Source organism: Lathamus discolor, chromosome 4 (assembly GCF_037157495.1).
Source record: "Lathamus discolor isolate bLatDis1 chromosome 4, bLatDis1.hap1, whole genome shotgun sequence".
NCBI lineage: Eukaryota > Metazoa > Chordata > Aves > Psittaciformes > Psittacidae > Lathamus > Lathamus discolor.
In genome coordinates, this window is record NC_088887.1 from 9,403,853 (window position 1) to 9,427,806 (window position 23,954).

Below are 23,954 nucleotides of genomic sequence, written 5' to 3' on the forward strand. Positions count from 1 at the left end.
TCCATGGTGTGGATTCAATATGCCAAATGAAATTCCAGCCAGCTTGCCAACAAATGAGAGGTTATTACTTTCCACATGTCTGATTTCACCCTGGATATTACAACTTTTCACTGCCCTCACATCACCCAAGTCATTTCCAGACCTTGCTGCAAAGAGAAGCGGAGAAAACACTTTTTCTAATACATATGCTATTAAATATTTAGGCCCTGGTTCTCGAGCTAATTCTTTGCCTTCAATGGCAAGCCAGGCATGCAAATGCATAGCATCTTCATTCCTCTAAACACAAACCACAATCTACCAAACAACCAGCAAACTCTCTCAAACCAAACCTGCAGTGTTGTGTATATATAGATACATACATATACACATATATGTGTGTGTATATACCTACATATATGCATACATGTACTGAACTTCCTGCGCAGCATCCACTTACAAGAACTGCCCTGGCACACCTCAAGGCACAAAGCTGTTGCACAGAGGAACTCTGATAGTTATCTTTTCATGTCTGTAGTTTTAAAGGTTATGCTGGAACTGTCATTTATCACAGAGGAATTTTTAACTTAAAGTTTAATAAATCAAAGGTTTCACAAGAAACCCAATAGAGATCAGTTCATTATTTTAAACCCTGAAGGTGACCTTTCATTAAGTCAATGGTAACACTCTCATTACAGAAGAGGGACTCTTCTTCATATTTTACAGAGAAGGAAAATACAGCGGAGTCCACACCTAGTTCACTCAAAAAGCTTTGAGTTCTTCCATTAAGCCAGAAACAACATTCAGGAATCAACTCCCAGCCTTAAGCTTCAATCACTAAATCTGCTTCAAAGCAATTCCATTGCTAAGCTAGTGACTGCAGGAGACCATTCCTACATCCAATTAAACCAGCCGACACTAATCTCTCCATCTGCAACAGATACACATGCCATAGGGGTCTGGACAGGATAAACAGAACAGATGTTTAAGTGCACATACAGTCTGGGGAATCATCTTCAGCGCTCAGTGGCACAGGAACCAAGAGATTTCTAGACACAGGAACTAAGCAGATTGAGACATCTGCTCTTTCTTGTAGCTTTGCTGATGGAAGCATTAACCCCAGCAGGAAGGTGGAAGCAAGCATGCATCATACCTACAGACATTGCACAAAGATTCCCAGATACATCTGACCCAGCAAACCAATCCATACCTACGGCAAAAAGAACATAACACTACAAAACCAAACCAGAAACAGAGAGCTGCCAAAAAAAAAAAAAATAAAAGCACCTACGTATGCCCCAGTACTCATTAAAAGTATTATTCCCAAATGCCTCAAGTGTTGGGAGAGTTTGGCTGTATCAAGGCAACTGCTTCAGCAGGGCTAAATGCTATTTACCTCAAGCCAACACAAAACTGAAGAGCTTAGGAAAAATAGAGTCCCCAGTCACTGGAAGCAGCTTTCAAATGCCACAGTGTGGCTAAGCCCTTGAAGGCAGCCTGTCACAGCAACAGGCTTCCGAGCATGAACACCTGAATGCAAGCATTTCAACCGGCTGCAAAAGGCAACTGTGTGCAAAAGGCACACACAACATCCAAACAACAGTGTTTATTCTAGTCAGGTCTAGCGGAAAGTGTCCCTGCCCATGGCAGGGGGTTGGAACTGGATGAGCTTTGAGGCCCCTTCCAACCCAAACCATTCTATAAAGCTCTTGGATGCACAGGGCAGTGAGGACAAATGGATGTTTTCACCAGCATGTGAGGTTGCTGAATGCTTTCTCATACAGGACCACTTCTTCCTTCAGCCCCTGCCACATGGGCTGGCCTGCTGTCAGGCTGCTAGAGGAGTGATGTTCTGCATGGCCCGAAGGGCTGCTTTCAAAGCAGTACCCGGCCTGTAGAGTCGAAGAGCTACACAAGGAGGCCTCTCACTTCCAATAAGGAGACAGGTCAAGAAGCCCAGGGAAGGATCTTAAAGATCTCATCAGGCTTAGCCCATTGACCAGCCTAAAGTTATGTCGACAGCTCTTTTACAGACATGCACAGGACTCCTGAAGCAAGAATATCCCCTCCCATACTCACAGAGGGGAAGAGAAGTTCAGTTTGGTAACTTTGGAGAGGCTGAAGGACTGCTCTGGGGGAAGATTCAGAAAAGAGCAATATCACGTGTTCAAAAGCACTTGATGCTTCACGCTACAGCACAGCCACACTTATACACACTACTGGACTTCAAGGGCTTGTACCTACCTCAAGTGCCCCAAGCTGTAGTATCGTGACTCTCCATCTGTTGACCGAACCACCTTGACAGCGAACATGGGCTGCAGCTGCCGTAGCTCCAGCAGCACAATGGCCAGGTAGTGAATGAAGAGCAGAGCATCCACCAGTGACACGGCATACTGCACTATGCCCTGGTAATTGGTGTCCTTCGAGTCCAAGATGCGAACGCCGTAAAAGAGCCAGTAGGAAAACACAAAAAGGAAGATAAGGACCAACAGAAGGGCCCGAAACACAAACACCCTGGGGATATCTGCCTTAGGCTGGCGGAAAAACAGAGCCCAGGTCCCAATCAGAAGAATGAGGAGTTTAAATGCCACAGAGATGAACAGTCCCTCACAGACAGTACCACAGGGCTCCAGATCATCCCGCCACAGGATCTGGGGTAACAGAATGAAGGCGATGGGGGTAAGGAAGACAAGGAGTCCGAGAACAGCTGCCACTGTTAAACCCAGGTAACGTTTGCAGTCCAACCCAACGCTGTCCTCCAGATCCTTACTGATCCGGGCAATGTCCTCCTGGGAAATACTGTGCTCAGAGGTGCCTGTGATTGCTGTCGTGGTCTCACCCCAGTTGTCATCCTGAGGGACAAAGAGATAAAGAAAAATCGTACTGAAACAATCAGGTTATTCCTTCCAGGTCTTCCATTTTTCTTGCCTGGAAACAGACTCGAGTCCCAGAAAAACACAGCAAAAGCAACACCTTCAATATACTGAATAATCAACTCTGAAATTAACAAAGCTTTGGAAACAACAGCAACTTGTCCAAACCAGTGACTATACACATTAGGTGTTTAAAAACCTGTAAGTGTAGAGCAGGTAGCTCAGCTTGCTATGCCACTCACTGTACCCCAGAGGTTCCTCTTCCAGCACATTTAACAAGTAATATCACGTAACTCTTGGAAACTGGAGTAATCATCAGTTCCCATGTGCAGGGCAAGGACTAGCACTATTCCAGCCCACAAATTCCATGGTGCAAGTACACCACAGAAGCACCTGGAAGGGAAATCATCATTTTAGTTGTTGTTGCACAATCAAAAACATGTTCACACATTATTTTCTCATCCATAACAGAAGCAAGTTCCTCCACTTTGTTTTCTTTCACTATCCTCTAAGGTTGTGCTGCCCTCAATAGCTGCCATTCTAACAGAAGTTGAATTAAACCAACAAATAGTGGTCACAGAGGATATTTTCAGGTATGGGGCTTTAAATTTAGAAGATCCTAGACTACCAATGATATTAGTGTCCATTACACTGTCAGAAGCCACTCAGCCACAAAGCAGCTTACCTGAAATGCAATCACCATATAGTCAAGCTTCAAATTACATTATGTTTTCCAAAAGTCTCATTTCTTCCCCAGCTAATACTAGAGCCAGTTCTCCCATCCTACAATGCCTCCAATTGCTTCTTCCTGGTGCTGGCATGGCCAAAGAGTTACACTGACATGTATGGATTTGACTCAGAGCTGCTGCTGGAGTGACTCATGAACATGAAGTCTCCTGATGGTTCCCACAAACACCAAACAGCAGCAATACATGCACTTTGTTGCTTGGCACTTTTGCAGCTGCAAACACTCATCCAGAAGCAGATGTTTTGCTCTCTCCTACCCTTCTGTGTCCATCTTCCTGCAGCCTGCATCATTAATAGGATTTACACCTTCCTCAGACTTCTGCAGCTACACATGCTGATGGAACTTGTTATAAAGAAAGAGGCATCATTTTAAACTTTCATTCACTTCTTTAAAAGCATTAGAGGAAAGAGTCTTCAAGTATCTTTGGGAAAGGAGTTGACAGAGGCAGCACAACTACTTTGAACAACTCCAGGGATTTAACTTCTAATGCACTCCAAGTGCAATACCTCCCATGCCTAGAGCAGTAGGGTTTTCAGACAGACCAACCACAAGCAGTCAGCAACTTGAATTAATGAGGGGTTTTTTTGAGTCCCTTTTCACCAAAACAGAGGCCGCAGAAGAGATATCTGCATTGTAGTATGTCCTGAAAGGCAGCATATTCCTATCACATTTCCCTCTTTGCCAGTGTCTCCAGTAAAGCAACCTAAGCATTTCAACTGTTTTACGTTTACGCATGAAATAGCTCTGCATAGTTTCCTCCATTTGATGAGCTGAGAAACTGTGCAGAAGAGAGAAGGGACAGAAATACCAGAGCAGCTTAAGGCTACAGCTCAGAAGACAGCAGGCAACCTTATTTCAGTTTACCCTCAGCTCTTCCTACTTGAAGTGCCAAAAGCAAAACAAATATGCAGTTATATGGAAATACGAGTCTAAATCTGCAGGGGGACAAAGTTGTTGGACTCAAGCCAGGGCACCCTGCTCCTCAGTAGAAAAGTCTTGCTCATGCATCAACTTATTTTGCTTTGGCTTTAATTCACATTGAGGAGGTCTGCATGAAAACAAGGGCTTAAGAATTCACCAGTGCCTTTAGATCTATTTGAAGTAATAGCTGGGACTCATGAAAACAACCATTCGATTACAGATAAATGAAGCGAGCCCACCTGAGCTACACGAATACTGTTACAAGTACTACGATACACAGTTTGGAAACTGGGCATCAGTTACTTTGGGTGTATTTGAAAGGGCAGAAGTGGAGCTCCACAGCCAAGTACTATACAACCCAAATCCAGCCCAGGAGGCACTGAAACATCTTGCATTGTATGTGATCTTTTGAAAATGAATATGCACCTTCACATCAATTGCTACAGCAGAAAGAATACCAAATCCATCCCAGGTGCAATCCAAACCGAGCATTATTCCATTCTTTATTTAACACAGTGTTAATGTACTATTTTAGATTGACTTCGCCCTCCTTCACAGCTATTTTGTGTTAGTCTTACATTTCTTGCCTTCTTTCCCTACTGGGATCCTGGTCGTAACATGCTTTACATGATTACCTACAGCAAATCCTGCTTAAAAACCCCCACATACAGGTAAAAGGGTTGACCTGAATAATACAGTGAGATGATGGAAAGAGGCATTTCTATAGAGCTTGGCAGATGATACTCTGGAGACAGAGGCAAATTGGTGCCACAGGAATAGCTGTATCAGCTCTAGTGCTGTCAAAAATAATGCTCACAGGAAAGATTGAGACCATGGCTTTACGCATGAATCAAGGGCACCCACAAGTACTGATTTACTAACAGCATGCAAGCAACACTTCTACTCATGTGCCAGTAAGTCACATGCTCTGTTCCAGAAAGCCACACTCTACATTTGAGTTTACTCCCTCCTTACCTGGCCCTCCTCTGCCCGAGAGGCGTCGTTTCCAAGCAGTGGTTCTGCAGGAGGTGTCTGGATGGTGACGGACTTCTCAGAGCGACTCCCATCTTTGCTTCGTGGCGATTTGTGCCTGTCCCGGCTCCTTTTCCAAACACAGCAAGAGGAGAACAAAGTTACCACACACCCTCTCTGTGACTGGAGAGGGAAGCAGAGGTGGCAGGATACATCCCCATCACTTCATCTTCTCTTAAAACAGCTTCCACTATTGCTGTGCTTGAAAGGGAAGCTTGCATTCTCCAAGCAACTCCATTTGGGATTAACTGCTCTACACAGCTCTCCATCAGCAATAAAGTGTCATCTCAGAGGGGTGTATACAATTAATACAAGGAACTAATCACGACAGCTTTAGTCCCTGCAACATAGTCTTGCCAACCAGGAACTTAACATTGGAGGACAATCAGTGAGGTTTATTTCCACTGGTTAATAACCTCCAGTTAACCTTGTACAAAGCAAGAACATTCAAGGGTACCAGAGTACACCTGTAGACCTCATGGCTTCTCCTCTGAGATTGGTGGGATTTACCTCATCTTGACATAACCTTCTCACCAACATTTTCCTCTATGATTTTTATGCTGTATCTCTACACATGGCATGCTAAGCTTCAAAGGGCAATCCATGGGGGTAGAAGTGTTAAAGAAGGGATAAAGGCAAACAAGAGATGTTTTACTTAATAACTGGACTGCAAGCAGAGACTTCATTTCATGGAAGAAGTCTTTTTCCAACCACACAAGATAATTGCCTCTGAAATGCGAAGTTCCCCTTTGGACCAGCTCAGTTCTAAGTTGCAAAGTGGCGTACATTTTGCACATAAAACTAATGATGATGCAAGAAAAAAGAAGGAATAATGTTTCCAAGTAATCAGAAGTTTCAGAGCAAAATGCTTTTGAGGCTGCTGAACTACCACAGAGAGGTCTTGTTATTCAAGTTCACAAGAGCCTGACTTCTAATCCAATCAGTGCTGATAAAGCACTTGTTGTGGACTCAAGTACCACTCAAATTCTATTAAAACACCCCAACACACCCGCACAGAGTAGCCAGGAAGACTGTGGAAAGAGATGGGAAACCTTATTATTACACAAGAAAGAAATGGCATCAGGAGAGAAGACAACTGGCAGTTACAATTTAGTAGTCGGACATGTCTTCTCTCCTGAGACTCCTCATCCCTCATGCTTCAGGAGTGGACTTAAATTAAATTTTCCTTCTGCTGGTGCTATCCCAACCTTTCTGGCCGTTCATGACCCCAACGTGCATCCAACCAATTGATGATCATTAAATCAGCAGCATTATTGCTTCCAATCTCCACACTGGATTCCTTATGAGAACTCTCCATATGTATCTCCTCCAGAGCTGTGGCCTCACTGATTTCATCCTGGCTTACAATTTTTCCATGGGACATGTCCTAGCTTAAAGCAGTAATTACAAATAAACCTTTCCTTACCCTTGTCTGTGGGCTTTTTTGGAGTGACCTGAGTAGTGGGAGTATCCTGAATATGTTGATTCTGTATCCATTGCAGCAGACATGGGGTCTACACAAAGGGGCACAGATTTTTCCTCTAGAAGATGAGTTCCTGGTGCTCCTGAGGTGGAGTCCGTGGTAAAAGTGCTTTCCTGGGTACTCTTGGCTTCCCAGTCATCAGTGAGGTCTGGTCCTCAGAGTGAGTGAGCTTCACTTACAAGGAAGCCAATCAGAAGGCACGGGAGGAGGGTTCTCGGCTCCTCATGATCGACCTAAGGAAAGGGAAACATGAAAGTGCACTCTAACCAAAGCAAGACATCATTCCTGCTGCATCAATTCCCTCACCCTGCCACATGTCACCACTCATCACACTGTGCCCAGTTCACAAGCTTATCCTGGCTGATCATAGATTAGTTAGGGTTGGAAAGGACCTTAAGATCATCCAGTTTCAACCCCCCTGCTATCTCTCTTTCCAGCCAGGTTAAATACATGCATTTGTAGAGCTTTAAATAAACTGATGACTGCTTTGCAAAGTCTAGCCTATTCATCTAAAAACCCATTAAAAACAGCATAATCACCTGAAAAAGGTGACTTGGAGAAGTCCTAGCAGCCTACATACAGAAATTACCCCCAGGAAATGCACAGGGCTTGACTTGCACACTCCCATCTCTTCACCTGTGTAACACACAACCCAAATACCCCCAGATTCAGAACAGCAGCATTACAGCCTATATACAGCAGGAAGGCACGGGGGGTGAAGGTGACTTTCCTAGGAAAAATGCAGGAGAGGATCAGACCACCGTGCCTGAACCTGCTTTGTTTTCACAACTGCAAGGTGTGCCCATTTTTTGTAAGCATACAATCGATGGTACTATAAGCACCTCCCTTTCTTTGCAACCTTCGCCTCCAGAAGCTAATTTGGGCCCTGAAGAATTGAATTTTATTAGGAATTGTATCTATATATACACATACTAAGAACACTGGGGAGAGTTGATTAGAGATCACATCTAGCTTATATGGGCCAACACTTCTTACTTTGTAGTTCCATTTGGAGCAGAAGCTAACGTCCCATTCATAAAGGGCAGAAAAGGGTCATGTTTTTTGGAACAGAAGCAGGGCAACACCAGAACAATTCCTAACAGTGACATGTCAAAAATCTCTGAACCCTGTGGGGAAGAAAGGGAGACATCAATCCACTTCCCAAACCCACATCCTACGTTAGGTGAGAAGAGAAATGGAAAGGAAGGGAGTTAGCCACTGCTTTAGGGAAACACATGCAAATGGTGACAAGGGAGGGGCAGCAGCTATGGGCTGAGGTACCTTGGCACAGCCCAGTGTTTGGCATGCAGGAGCACTCTCACATGCCTCCTGCCCAGGCAGCACAGGACTACAGCCACGCCATACACTCAGAGCAGGCAAAAGACTGCTCGAAAAATCAGACTAGATCCCTGCATTGTCTTCTGCACACAGCAGTTTTAAAAGCTGTTAGCAACAGAACAGTCAAACACTGCTTTCAGCCCTCTCCCTCCCCAAGCACAGAGGGACAACAACAGAAATCAGGCTTTATACTTGGCTGACTATTCTTTCCAGCCATAGATTCCTTCACTAACACCTCCAGAAAAGCTGGTAACTGAGCAAGCTGTGCCAAGGAATGAAGCCTTTTCCCCACAGGGTTCCTTGGCTGGCAGTGCAACCTGCAACCAAGAAGTGTTCATGCTGCATTGGGAGCTGCAGGTATTTACACAACACTTGGGCTTGCCAGGGCTTTTGGAAAGGAGAAGGCAGGAGGGACCTTCCACATACAGGAATTCCCAAGCTCTAAATACGTATCTTGCCTCAAGAAAGCTCCTTTAAGGCAGCAGAGAATATAGGACAAATAAGGACAGGAACATAAGTCCTGGTTTTAGGGAGGGGGAGAATGAGGGTGGATTTAAACAGAGCAAGACATAAAGCCAAGGTACAGCACAGCTCGGAAAATGGCATCATTCCTGTAACAGGAATAAACCCCCCCAGCCTGGGACACATGATGTTAACACTTGTTAACTCTCCAGACTTGCACACAGCCTGGAGCTTATGGCTCCAGCAATAGGCTGGGACTCACTAAAGCTGGCTTTTACCTCTGTCCTGCTATGCAACCACAGGAAAACCCTTCCCGTGTCTGTCCTTCTCCAATAAATGGGGGTAAGGCCACCCCACCACCCCCCATTCAAAAACCACTGATACCACCAGAGGAGATGGCCACACAGAACCTTGCAGTCATTAGGCATTTACAAACCAGGAACACCCTGTTGAACAAAAGGTGGTAACAAGTATTATAGGCTTAAATCAGTGACTGTGATGCTACTGGAGTCCCTTTGAGAACAAACCACTGTCTTCACAAGTACGTACCACCACATTACAGGAACAGGAAAAGCAAGGATTGCTGCCAGCATACATACATCAGGAAAGGTTATGTATTTTTCCTGGGCTTCTAGGAAAGTACCAACTCTCAGCCTTCTCCTGTAACCACATAAAAGAATTTCTCCCCAGCTCTCAGATAGAAGAATCAGAGCTGAGACACAGGGACTGGGTACAGAACTCCTCTTCTGACCCCTCTCACCAGCACAGGGTCAGAGAACATTCCAGTGGGTAGAAGCTCCTGTGGAAATGCTGCCTAGACAGGAACCATGGACAAGCAGTGCCCATTTGATGGTGGATGAAGGCAGGCAGTGCTGGGCATCAGGCAGAGAAAGCAAACTCCAGCACTGGAAAGTCAAGACAGGCTGGATCATGCCAACTTTCGTTTTCCATGTAAAAAAGAGCAACGGTTTTGACACAGCTCTGTGAAAAGTCAACAAGGCAGCCCCAAAAACATTGAGTATCCTGTGTTGTTGCACCACTGCCTCGCCCCAGCTGCAAGATAACACAGATATTCCTGCCAAGGCAGCTCCAGGGCTGCTGGCAATAAAATAGCTCTGCCCAGCTTCAAGTGGAAACAGCAAAAGACCACTCACTGGCTTTGTCTGGTGCCTAACTGAGGCTGATTGTTAACAAAGGTTCCTAGAATTGGCCAGCAAAGGATAGCATGGGCTAGACACCACTCTCAATATGCGTAGAATGAGATGAAGAAACCAAGGAGGGAGGAGCACAGTCCAAACACACACTCCTCATAGCCAAGCCACCTACCTCCAAGCTACCTACCTCCAGGTCTATTTTACAGCAGGAAGGAGACTAGCCTTACCCTAGAAAAGCTTCTGGAACTGCTGGGGAAAAGGTAGGGAGGAGACCAAAAGACAACTAACATGCTAGACTACACCTCTGACTTGGAGTTCTTTTAATGGCATAGACAGAAGTCAATGCTGGATTGGCCACCACCCCAACAGTGCCCACCACTGGAGCCTGAGCAAAGCTAGCAAAGACAAGCCGTAAGGATACGGTGGTGTTATAAAGGATACACAAACTAAGCACAGTCTTTAAATATCTCCAGTACTACATCGCTACTAGTGATAATTCTTACTCTGCCCTCTAAGTAATTCTTACTCTTTCCTCTAAGGCAAGGGCAACTGGGTAAAGAAACAGCCCCATCATTTGGGGCCTCATCCCTCCACAAACAACTGAACAGAGAGCCCAATTTAGCTAGTTGAAATGGCTGCACAAAAGATCATTACATCTCTCAGGACACCACTTGAAGGCATGGTCTGTTTGCAGAGCTTCTGGCCCTGAGTGAAAGGAAGCTCCTTGAGCCCGAGGGTACAGTTGCACCATATTGCAGCACTGGAGTAAGTAGCTTCCACCTCCATAGCACGGTTCACCACCCTCGGTTGTGTCAACACAATTCTCAGCAAGCAAACAGCACTGCTGGAAAACAGAACACAACAAAACATCCCTTGGCTCCCCCTCGCCACGCTTTTGTCTTGCAGCTTTTCTGTGACCTAGTTCACAGCACAGCCCCAGACAGCAAACCCAACCCCAGGGTGAAGAGCAGTGCAAGCAAACAGCCAGAGGGAGGTGGGAATGCCTCCTCCACTCCAACCACCACCACTGTGTAACTGCACCCCCAGCACACTGCTCCCAGTTGGCTGGCACTCTCACTCTGCCTTTCCCTTACTCAACAGTGATGGCAGGATGCTAGATGGAAAACAATGGTAAGGATGCCCCAAAGGAAACTTTTAGGACCTTACTCTAGATGAAGGAATGGCTGCATCGTGCAAAGCAGTGGGGAAATGCCCCTCAATAACACACAGATCACTGCAATTAGTTTCTACACAGCTCTGCAGCTCATTGTAACTCCCCCTTTTCATATGCTCATAAATCTCCAAAAAGACTTCTTTTGAATCACTGTTTTCCATGCTGGGAGCCCAATCCAGTTTCCAATGAAGTTCGCTTTGTGATCGTCTTCAAGGGAGCACACTTTGGCTCCCAGCCCAAGTGAAATTTAAAAGACCAAGTTACATCTTTAAATGAAAGACAGCAAACACAAACGAGCACTCTTTTACATCCCATGCTTTCCTAATGGCTTTTCTCCTGTGAAGTTGAGGTAAATAACTGCAAAGCAGCTCGGCTTTGAAATCTCTACAGTTTCAATCTTACTCTGTTTAAAACTTGCTATCATTTAAAGTCCATTTACCAGTTGGCTCATGAAGTTATATTGGAAGCGCCATCTGGAGCACAAGCAGCCGCAAGTTTCTGCGAGGATGTCCTTGGCTCCATATGCCATCAGCCTCATTTCTTTCTTTAGCGAAAAGAAGAGCTTTACAAATAAAACATGCAGAACCCCAAAGGCTAAGCTATGGGGTAGAATCATAGGATCAACTTGGTCAGAAATGGTATTTAAGACCATAAAGTCCAACCGTTCCCCAGCACTGCCAAGGCCACCACTAACCCCTGGCACTGAGGGCCTCATCTATCCAGTTTGTGAACACTTCCAGGGACGGTGACTCCAGCACTGCTCTGGGCAGCCTGTTCCAAAGCCTGAGTACCCCTTGGGGAAGGAATTGATCCTCATCTCCATCTAAATCTCTCCTGGGGCAGCTTCAGGCCATTTCCTCTTGTCCCATCACTTGTTTCTTGGGAGCAGAGACCAATCCCACCTCACTCCATCCTCCTGTCAGGTAACTGTAGAGAGCAATAAGGTCCCCCTCTAAGCCTTCTCTTCTCCAGACTAAACCCCCCAGGTCCCTCAGCTGTTCCCCATCACACATGCTCTCTAAACCCTTCACCAGATCTGTTGCCCTTCTCTGGACCTGCTCCAGCACCTCAGTGCCTCTCTCGTAGTGACAGGCGCAGAACTAAACACAGGGCTCGAGGTGCAGCCTCACCAGTGCCCAGCACAGGGGGACAATCACTGCCCTGGCTCTGCTGGTTATGCTATTGCTGATACAGGCCAGGATGCTGGTGGCTTCTTGGATTCCTGGGAGCAAGCTGCCCATGTTTAGCTCTATTAACCAGCACCCGCAGCTCCTATTCCATGAGCAGCTTTCCAGTCACTCTTACCCAAGCCTAGAGCATGGCATGAGGTTGTTGGGGCCCAAGAACAGGAACCGGCACTTTGCCTTGTTGAATCTCATATTACTAAACAGCGTTAGGGTCCAAGAGTAAAACTAACTAAAGAACGGCTAAGCAGTGAGGAAACCTTCCAACTCTGGCATTAACTCGCCTGCACTGTATTCCTATTATTCACTTCAGAAAAACAAGGAATTACACAACTTGCCATGTTCAACTGCGGGTATAGTAAAACCTATGAGCAACGCCACAGGAACCTCTTGCTTTTGAATTTCCTGAGCAGGCTCCAGTCCAGCAATTCGATCTGTAAGCACCTAAGTTCACCCTCTACTCATAGAGCCAAGGCTTTCAGTTTTAACAGCCAACGAGCTCTAGGAAACAAGGTTTTTCCTAAGGCTTTCTATTTGCATGTCACTAAAGAGGCTAACTTTGGCCTTCAATCTATCTCTATCAGCCAGGTCTTTCACTCTACAGCAGTGGATATTGATTTGCAAACCCCTCATCCTAAAAGAATGCTTAGTAGTCTGTAAATTCAAGCACTCTAGCACGAGGTTCTCTTCCCTTTTGCTTCTCAGAGGCTTCTTAGTTTTGTAGATCCTCAGGAATTCCCAGCCTCTAGGCTGAAAACCATTAGTCCATGATGTGGATATTTCAAAAGGAAAAGTCACTTGGTTTCTTGAAGCAATCTGTTTAATCAGAACATGCAACAACACAGATCTGACAACAGCAGGGCTGTTTCAGTTGACAAAAGAAATAAATGTCCAGCCAAAACCACCACCCAAGCAAACTGTGTTTCTAAGCAGCAAGCCCCAGCCCCTTCTCTCCCCGTCACACAGCTAGAAGTTGGGAAGTTGTCTGTGTGGGACCCATAGGTGAAGCACCTCTCTGGAGGATGGCCTTTGCCCACTCCAAGAACCACATCTGCACCACCCAAGTTTCTGAGGCACAACCAGCACTCAAGCCTATCATGTAAATTATACCTCAGCTGCCATCCTGTCTGACTGATGAAAGCTTGTGCTTCCTCCATTGCCCATCTCAAGCTGCACCAGGGGAGGTTTAGACTGGAAATCAGGATCAATTCCTTCCCCAAAGGGTACTTGGCCATTGGAACAGGCTGCCCAGGGCAGTGCTGGAGTCACCGTCCCTGGAAGTGTTCACACACCGTGTAGAGGAGGTCCTCAGTGCCATGGGTTACCGGTGGCCTTGGCAGTACTGGGAAACAGTTGGACTGGATGGTCTTACAGGTGTTTTCCAATCTGGCTGATTCTGTGATTCTCTCTCCCATGTTGCTAGACCTTCTTAACCCCAGAGCCATGCAACATGACAGAAGGGGCTTCACCCTCATGACACTAGATCATCTGGGACTGTGCACAGGAACAGTTTTCCATACTGACATTCAAAGCCCTACAGCCTTTCTGAAACAAACAGGGGAAAGACTCTTGCAAGTCTCTTCAGACTCTGCCTATCCAAGCAGGTAGTACCTGCACCTTATTGTCAAAGTTTACTTTTAGCTGTAGCATTGAGATAGCATTAAAGGCTATAAACTGCAAAAGGTTTCTCTACTGGAAGTGCAGCCCCTCCTTTAAGACACTCCACTTCCTCCTGCATTTTCCATTTGAATATAAAAGGAAGAAAGTTTACAGATCCTGTCCAAACCCCCAGTACAATACAGGGGGAGTCTCCCTATCTCCATCCCCCTGTGGAACCCCATACAAAGCCAATGCTAGGCTGATCTTGCAAGGGGCCAGGGCAAGGGTGCTGACCCCTGAGAAAGTAACCACTGGTTTTAATTTGTCTCAAATAGGTAATTCTGAGATAAAGGCAGTTTTGCGAGGACAACTGCTGTTATCTGGGTAGCTCTTCCCAGTACAGCACCCCAGCCTCCCAATGACAGCAAATCCTCCCTACATGCACAAATCCATAACATAAGGGCCCCCAAGAACACTGCCACTACGAACCACAACCAAAAGGCCAGCAGCAGCCACAGGGAACTGCTAGCCAGTGACTACAGGCAGGTAGACACTTCCCTGGGTGGTTCTGACACAGGCTGGGATCGTTCCAGAGTTTCAGCTCATTCTTAAGGGAGGCTTTTTGTAAGACTGATATTAAACATTTATTTCTGAACAAGTGAAATGATAACAGAGCCAACATTGGTGCCACATGTAGCCAAACCCCAGCAGGGGAAAAGAACCAAGCATGGTCAAAACGAAGCTGTTCAGACAGCAAAGCACTGCTGAAACTCTCTCCTCCGTAGCTCTTCACCTCAAAGTCAGGATGCCCAGTGATGGGCTCACAGACAATGATATCATGAAATACACCCCACGACATCCTAATGTGCTCTTCCAGACAGTGCAGCTTGAGTTCTGTGCTCTTTATAAGCTGCAAAGATCTTGTGGGCAGTTTGTTAAAGACAAACCCTGGGTCAAAAAACCCCACTACTTCAAACAGTCACAGAATCGCTAAGTCTGCCTCCCCAGACCAAAAACCCTGCGATCAAATCACTTACGCTTCCACAGACCCTGCGAGTCTGTGAAGGAGTTTAGCGCTTGGCATGAGTTATTTTACAACCCTGACAGTCTTCTAAATCAGCAAACAACGTTTCACAGCGGCTGTCCAAAGCACGCCGCTAATGGAACAGAACAGCTAAAGCAATAGCTTTGCCCTCTGTTGGGAGCACTCAGAAGTGTTCAGGTACACAACCCAGGCCAGCACTGCCAAGGCGCAGAGACTCTCCTCTCGGTCAGATTTATCCATGTAAGCTTCCCAAAGCCTAACTCACTGAATGGAAATAACCATGCTGTCCTGTAAGCCCGGGACTTGGGCATCACTTCAGCGACCCAACCAGCTTCTAAACAGAGAAGAATGTCTTCCCTCCGCCTGGTCGCTTCTCTACCCTTTTGCTGACCAGGGGGGTGAGCCCAGCCATAAAGCAGCTTGGTTTGTATGGCCTGGGCACACGAGGCATCAGCAGAGCCTTCACACCAGCCTGAATTACATCCACTCTGGCACATTAAGAGCACAGCGGTTCCTCCAAAGCCGAGGCTTGGCAGAGCACGCGCTGCCCTTCCTGAGGGACTACACCTCCGGCACTGAAGCGAGCCGAGGTCTCCCACCGGAGCCGGGACCCGCCGCCCCAGCAGCCACCCCGCGGAGCCCTGGCCGGCAGCAGGGGGGCCCGGCGGTGGCCGCCTTCCCCCTCCGCCCAGCCGGCTCCCCCCGCAGCCGGCACCACCGGAGCCCTCGGGGACTCGCAGGTCTCCGCCGGCCTTGGGAGCCGAACCTGCTGCTCCACCGCCGAACCGGGCACCCCGGTGCAGAGCAGCGGCGGCGGCGGCGGCGGGAGGGCACGGTGGCAGGCAACGGTACCGCACACACACGCGGACGGACTCACCTCCCTCCCGCGGCCGCCCCATGCTGCTCCCGACACCGCCCCGCCGATGCCGCGCTGCTCCCCGCCACCTTCCCCCGGCGGCAGCCGCCGTCGCTACTGCTCCTGCCGCCGCTTTCCGCTTCCTGTGCCCGGCACCGCCCCGCCCCGCCCCGGTCCGGTCCTCCCCCGCCGCAGCCACCGCCCCCGGGCGAGGCTTGGCTGCTCGAGCAGCGGCCGCCCTCCCGCGGGGACCCCCAGCCCCGCGGTGCTGCGTCTGGCGCCGCCGCTGCCCGCCCGGCCCCGGGCCCCGGCAGGGAAGCATGGGGTCATCTCGGTTCGGTTGGACCTGTGAGCTCCTCCGGTCCAACCGTCCCCAGCACTGCCAAGGCCACCTCTAACCCCTGGCACTGAGGGCCTCATCTACACGGTGTGTGAACACTTCCGAGGGACGGTGGCTCCAGCACTGCCCTGGGCAGCCTGTTCCAATGCCTGAGCAGCCTCTGGGCAAGGAATTGCTTCTCATCTCCATCTAAACCTCCCCTGGTGCAGCTTGAGACCGTTCCCCCTTGTCCCATCACTTGTTCCTTGGGAGAAGAGACTGACCCCACCTCACTCCATCCTCCTGTCAGGCAGCTGTAGGGAGCAATAAGGTCGCCCCTGAGCCTTCTCTTCTCCAGACTAAACCCCCCCAGGTCCCTCAGCCGTTCCCCATCACACTTGTGCTCCAGGCCCTGCACCAGGTCCATTGCCCTTTTCTGGACCTGCTCCAGCACCTCAATGTCTCTCTTGTAGTGAGGGGCCCAGAACTGAACACAGGATTTGAGGTTCAGCCTCACCAGTACCCATCACAGGGGAACAATCACTGCCCTGGCTCTGCTGATTATGGCGAGGATGCTGGCGGCTTCTTGGCTGCCTGGGCATGAGCTGCCCATGTTCAGCTCCATCAGTCAGCTCCCCCAGGTCCTTTCCCGTGAATGGCTTCCCAGCCACTCTTCCCCAGATGTGGAGTGTATCATGCTGGCATCTCCCAGCCGGCCCTTGCTGCAGCCATGCCTGGTGGGGACTCACATCTGGACCTGTTGCTCCCCCCCTTTGAGGCTCAATTTAACCCTTTGAACCTCTCACTGAAGTTCTGCCTCCTCCACATCTCAGCTCACAAAGCTTGCCCTGGGCACCTAATTCGTTACACCCATGCTCTGGGTAGCTGGGAAGGGAACAGGAGGGGAACAGGCAGAGTTCTGCACGCCATGCAAGTCACCTTTCCTGTATTCAAATATTGCTCCTTTTTCACTTCACCTTTAGGTTGTCTTACCCTTTAAAAATAGTTGAGATTTCAATAAACCAGCACCTGGGAATGCATGAAGAAAATCTAGATCTCCTAGATTCCAGCCCTGTGCTTTGAACTCCTGAAGAACCATCCAACAAAGAGAATAAATGCAGAAGATGCTGAAGTTATTCCTATCAGATAGGTTCTGTGTTGCATTATTGTGGCTTCTGTAGATCGGATCTTTTACTTTTGCCCTTCAGTTTCTCCTCACTCCCTTTTTCCAGACTAATGCCAGGGTTTTATTTGTGGTGCTTGCCCCCTACTCAGCATCCACACAACATGGAATGACTTTCCAATGGAACAGTTATCCAGGAATTCAAAGAAGCATTTCCCTATCAGTCCAATTCGGTAGTTACGCTACCTCCTGTTTTACATGTACATGCTTACCCAACCCTGGAAGAGGCTGATATCAAGTGATAGGCTTCATCTTGTATTATGCATCAACATGCGTCTAAACTTGCCGAAGGCCTGGGTACTCTGCTGCATTCCAGGCACTGGCCCTGCCCTGGAAAGCATCTGACAGCCTGCTGAAAGCCTCCCTCAGCCTCGCTGGCTGCTGATGCCTCCCATGGCTCAGCTATCACGACAGGGTTTACTTCCTCCCTGCTCAGAGGTGGGAAAATGCAACTAAAGGCAACAGGGTAGAGTTTTTGCAGTCCATGCATCTGGTGCAGGGGAGAGACTGAGTGCATGGAGCAAGGTTTTACCTGTGCCACATGGGGAAGAGGACAAGGGGTGATGCTGGCCCTGCCTGAAAGGCTACGGAAACTCAGTGTTAACAAGGGAAAAGGGTCTTTTTCAGAGGTCTTTAACCGGACTTCCTTGAAGGCATCCAAAAAACTCAGTCTGTATTTCTTCTCCTACTATGCTACCCCAACTGCTGCTCAAGAAGATTTCTAAATACTAGTTTCATGGTCTAGAACAGCACGACTTGTTTCAACACCCCATGTAAAGGAGATTGCTAAGAGATCTAAGCTAAGGACTTACACAAACCTCAGACAGGACTAGCACCTATGCCCTGTCCAGACCTAGCTGGTATAGATACCTGCCAGACCCAGCAGTGAGGCCCACTTGCACCCAACTAGGTCAAGCTGTTACACAGAGTATCAGCAAAGGAGGAGTACGCTGAAGATGGGCTGTTACATGCTTATCTCTCATCATCTGTTTAAACCATTGAGATGTGAGGAAATGTTTTGGCATGAGTTTGGCATGTCTTCTCACAAATGCAATACCATCTGAACAGAGCCAAGATGGGTGGATGGTCAAGTCCAGCATGGAAAACACAAACTGACTCATTCATGCAGGGAATTCAAAATGATATAGAGCTCTGCTTTTTAGAGGAAATACTCAAACATGATTCTACTAATCCTACTACTGCATTCCTCAGGTTTGTGTTTTTCATGCTGAAAAGCAAGAGTTGGACAGAAAACCAGGGAGAGATGGATTTTGTGGCCACAGTTGTGTGGAACAGAAGTTATCTTGGATCTACTTAGAAGAGGTACTTCTGGAATGTGGGTACTATCCCTTCTTATAACAATCCTCTAGGATTTGTGTCTTACATTTTGATTTGCTGATCACAGTGCATGATCAATATGCTATCCAGTCAAATGAGCTAAAGAAAGGTCTATGTTCTCTTTTCTAGGATCCTCTAGTGTGAAGTGATGGAAGTTATCACACGATTTGACATATAAGTTACCTTTTGAAGTTATTTCTTTTCTTAAAAGCTTTATACATTCACTTATTCTTAAATAAATCCATTTACTTATCCTTATATTTTTCTAAGGATCATTTTTGTGGGCCAGATTCTGCCTTGTTTGGAGACACATACCTACACACATACTTTTGTTAAGATATAAGGTTGAATTTGCTGTAGATTTTCTCCATCACCTAAGAAACCAGTCTACTTCCCCCAACACGTAGACTCCACCTTTCCCAATGCCCAGTGACATATCCTGATAATTTTTGTCTGCAGCATATACATAAACCCTGATTTCTCCAGGATTTCTCTCCCCTGAGTAGCATGAAAAGATCCTTCTTAAGTTACAGGCCACAGAGATTCCTCACCAAACACAGTCTGTCTGTACAATGCTTTGAGAATCAGAAGCAGTGCTTTGTCAAGTAAGAAACACAAGTATGAGCTGAGCCAGCATGAGTAAAACGTCATTCTCAATTACTGCCCACTGTTAGATGGCATCAGCTGCAGCCTCCACTGCAGGGTGTAAAGTTTTCCACTAAGACTGGATGCCACTTCGTAGATGCTACCTGAGGAAATTGCTTGTACATCCAATGTGAACTCTCTGTGATCTTGCTCTGTGCCACTGACCTCAATCTAGCATCACACATCTTGAGCTTAAGTAAACATGCAGTGACAGATACGCACGAGGAGCCACATTTCAGCTCTTCTGCTGCAGAAATCTTTGTTTAGAGGAAGAGAAAGGCCAGAGGGACACGAGTACAAAAGAACACCTTCCTTCCCTTTTGGGGTGGTTGCTATTTAGAAAGGGAAAATGCGTAGTACTGCACAGCTGAAGAAACAGCATGACATTTATTTTGCATAGCAGCTTGCATAAAAGCTACTAAGCCCCTTATGGAATCAGTTATCAAAAATACGTGTTTTCTGCCTAAATAAAGAGAAATGGTGGTGGGTAGCAAACACTAGAAAAACTTCACTTGGCTGAGATTCTACAAAACCTAGTTCAGGATTCACTTGAAGTCTCACTTCCATTTCAAAGCAGGTAGAATCATAGAATCATAGAATGGTTTGGGCTGAAAAGGACCTCAGTATCATCCAGTTCCAACCCCCTGCCATGGGCAGAGCTGCCTCACACTAAACCATGTCACCCAAGGCTCTGTCTAACCTAGTCTTGAACACTGCCAGGGATGGGGCAGCCACAGCTTCTCTGGACAACCTGTTCCAGTGCCTCACCACCCTCACAGTAAAGAACTTCTTCCTTATATCCAATCTAAACTTCACCTATTTCAGTTTGAAACCATTACCTCTTGTCCTATCATTGCAGTCCCTGATGAAGAGTGCGTCTCCAGCATCCTTGTAGCTCCCTTCAGATACTGGAAAGCTTTTCTTTGAGTTCAGCAGATGTAAAGAATATTGTCTTAAAAACCCCAAAGCAACAAAAGCTCCACAGACCAGAAGTATTTCCTAGGTAGATTGAAAGGGGAAAAATACGGTATATTTCATCTGTGCAGGTGAAGAGGACTAGAGAGGGGAAAAAGAACATCTTTTGTCTGACTTGCCTCTAAGTCAGAGGGCTAGAACCTACTGCATACCATGAGCTTTCCTTTGTGCATACCAGAAACCCTGCAGCCCCCTGTGGACCTTATCTTAGAGGTCTGTCATATCCTTCTCTCCTTTATAACTCCAGTCACAGGATGGGGGGCACAGCACAGAGGCAGAGCCCCCTCTTTTAGAAACAAAGGAAAGGATGAGGCCTCAAATAGGAATACCTGGCAATAGTGGTGGCAGACTATTTCAATCTGTTCTGGGGGACTCAGCCACAAAACAAATCCTGGCCATGTGTAATTGCACGGTGGCCAGAGAAGCTGTAGGTGGGCTGGGATTTGGCCATAGCTGAGGAACAAGAACACACTGGAGCACTTGGGAATGAAACCCTTTTAAAGAAGGGCAATAAATATACAGGAAAAGAATAAGTGGAGGAACAGAGCCTTGTGTCTGCAGAGTGAAATTCCGTGTTCTGTCAAGCTGGCAAAGAGAAAAGCATAATTGGTGGTTTAATTCTGGCAAAGAGGGAGCGTTTTTCCAGGCTGGAGATCACTGCCCTTCTCTCCGAGAGGAAAGAGCAACATGCGCTGGTGCACTGATGAACAGTGCCACCAGCCGGCCTGCGGGAAGAGTGCCAGTTCACATGGCAGGGAAACAAGGGGAATGTGTACATTCGCTGACCACCTTTCACTCCACAGCTAGACTCTGATCCTGCAAACCCTTCGCCAGATACATCCTGTGAGCAGCTGCAAGGAAGGTGTTACCCATAGCGTGGGTAAGATACACAGCACTAGATTAGCTAAGCTTCAGCAGGGCCAAAGGAAATAATACATTGCTTGGGCTTGACTGGTTAGAGCTAAGAACTAATGACACAGTATCCAACCCAGGAAGGCTTCTTTGAGTGTGGAGCACACCAGTCAGTGTGATGATCCATGTCAGAATCAGGCCTGTAACCAGATGGTGCCACAGAGGCAGTGTGAATGGAGCCAGTGAGATGTGTGTTGGCAATTAGATATGGAAGACGTACTTTCCACTGCTTGTGGGGTGATTTCCCATTTGAAGCCGAACTCTAAATTGAATTAAGTTTGGCATCTCACAGTTTCTTCGGTCAAAACACTTATTAGGAGAGCTACTATTGCCTGATTGTACTAAAAAAACACCCTATAAAATACGCTAAAGCCAATAGTGCCAACAATGCAAACCCAAGGCAAGTTCTCATGCAATAGAGTAAAGCCATCAAAAACTCTGCACGGAGAGTGAATCCTTGAAGTGAATCAAAGTGTCATGGAACCTTTCACACAGCTTTTTGGGCAGCAGTAAGGAACTGGTTTTGCCCAACACCTCCTGTGTAATGAAGGAGCAGTTGTGGGAGAAGGAAATGTGTCATTCCTAAAGCCAGGCTTAAATTTTGGCAGCCTTTCATACTTTCGCCCAGAGTACTGGTCAGGACTTTGCTAGATTTTAAGCATTATGTGGCTAAATATGAACAGATGGAAGTCAAATGGACTTCTGGGGAACTGGAACAGTATAAACAGTTTATATTATGTGGTTGTCATGTGGTGAACGGCTTCCTTTCCACTGGGACTTCTATGTGGGCATGTACTCAGATTCCCAGGTAACCACTAAAAAAACTGATTAAGGGATGAAATTTGAATAACTTTCATGGAAGGAATAACTACTTACCATCCATGAAAGTTTAATTTTCCATCTCCAAAACAGATGTAGGATAGAGCCAACATCCTTATCAAAAGAGTCTTTGAGCTCTGAAGCAGTCTCATTCCCCTCCAGAGCCACTGACACTACATCAGTGTTCTGGCCAGTAAAGGCCAGAGAGATAGGTGAACAATAGCTGCATAAGCCATGCTCCTGGGACGGATGCATACAGACAGGCTGTGATGTTGAAAGGATCCTTGGCTTTTTGTGCATGTTTCTCAATGAAACTACTGCATCTTTATGGCTTTGAGATTGTCATTGAAGATTAAGGTAGTTGTGAAGCAGAGGAAGAGCCTTTATTCCTATGGAAGTAGTTTCTAATAAAATGTGTCAAGGAAAAGAATGCCAGACATGTCCATCAAGAGATTCACCAAGGAAGGAGGCAGAGTGCTGAACAACATTGTCTTTGTTTCAGGTTTTCAGTTTCCCAGGATTGCTGACAGTGGCAGTAGAGCAAACTCAAGCCTTCTAAAGAAGTGACAAAACCAGAGCTTCCTCGTAAACCTTTGTTTCCTTTCCTGGAAGGTGAAACCTCTACTGTGTTCAGCCAAGGAGCTAGGTTATCACTTGGAACTCTGGGATGAGGTTTTCACATTCTCACTTTTGCTGCTTTCTGAGTCACTTCCATCATTCTGAACTCCCAGTTATCTCCACCCCCAGACGTGGTATAAACAGGTCAGTTGGTGGCTCTCAACAGAAGACTAACACTTAGTTCTAAAAAAAACATCTGACAGGCATCACACTAATCACAGAATGGTTTGGGTTGGAAAGGACCTTAAAGCTCATCCAGTTCCAACCACCTGCCAGGGGCAGGGACACCTTCCACTAGACCAGGTTGCTCTAATCCCTGTACAACATGGCCTTGAACACTGCCAGGGATGGAGCATTCACCACTTCTTTGAGCAACCGGTTTCAGTGCCTCACCACCCTCACAGTAAAGACCCTCTTCTTCCTATCTAAGCTGAACTTCCCCTGTTTCAGTTTGAACCCATGACCTCTTGTCCTATCACTACAGTCCCTAATGAAGAGTCCCTCTCCAGCATCCTTGTAGGCCCCCTTCAGATACTGGAAGCTGCTCTGAAGTCTCCACGCAGCTTCTCTTCTCCAGGCTGAACAGCCCCAGTGTTCTCAGCCTGTCTTCATAAGGGAGGTGCTCCAGCCCCTGAGCATCACTCGAAATGGTCCTCACTGTGGAATGAGTACTTGAATGACAGCAGTCAGAGAAACCAAGACTGCATGAGGCTGCAACAGAAAAATAAAGACATAAAATCCCCTCTGCCCTCCTTCTTTGATCTTATGGTGCTTTAACCTTCCATTGCTTATGAAGATGAAAAACAATACTGAAAGACCAAGAGAGTCAGCAACCAAATCAGAAGTAGCAGCATTTCTCACTTGTGCTGCTCAATCTGGTGAGCTCTTGCTATTGCTTGCAAGTCATTTTGTGGGTTAAAATCACCATCAGTAAAAATATCTATATCTGCTGCTCTCAGATTCATGCCAACTCCACCTACAAAGAAGAAGGTCACAAAAAACGTCACCATTAGAAAATGAAAGAGAAGCTTGGGAGTTTATGCTATGCAAGTGTCTGTCAGATCTGATCAACTCCAATTCATCTCCCAGTCCCAAATCTAAGTCTCATAAGGATCTGAAAAGATGGGTAAGCTTCCTTTTTCAGCTTCCTGAAACAGCCCAAACCCAAGCTGTGCTGTGCAACATAGTAAAGAATGATAGGGTGCAAGTAAACTAATGCAAAGGTGACTGGATATCAGACTGGTGAACAAACCATATCCTTCTGCTGGCAGTGAGAACTGACTTCACTGAGGCTACAAGG

General features: G+C 46.9%; 1 protein-coding gene across 2 annotated transcripts in view; it reads right to left on the bottom strand.

The window, feature by feature from the left end:
• The window catches only part of VANGL1 (VANGL planar cell polarity protein 1), a 43,642-nt gene extending 27,677 nt beyond the window's left edge, over window positions 1–15,965 (bottom strand). Inside the window, exons 1-4 of one of the 2 annotated variants that reach the window (XM_065676326.1) lie at window positions 15,867–15,965; window positions 6,977–7,266; window positions 5,494–5,620; window positions 2,221–2,828 (exon numbers count right to left, since the gene is read on the bottom strand). In XM_065676326.1, coding sequence (XP_065532398.1) covers window positions 2,221–2,828; window positions 5,494–5,620; window positions 6,977–7,059 — 818 coding nt within the window. In that variant the 5' untranslated portion in view covers window positions 7,060–7,266; window positions 15,867–15,965. Of the gene's footprint in view, window positions 1–2,220; window positions 2,829–5,493; window positions 5,621–6,976; window positions 7,267–8,029; window positions 8,051–15,866 lie in introns of those variants that run through there. The other variant, XM_065676327.1, reaches the window with a different exon arrangement.
• Window positions 15,966–23,954: the final 7,989 nt, after the last annotated feature.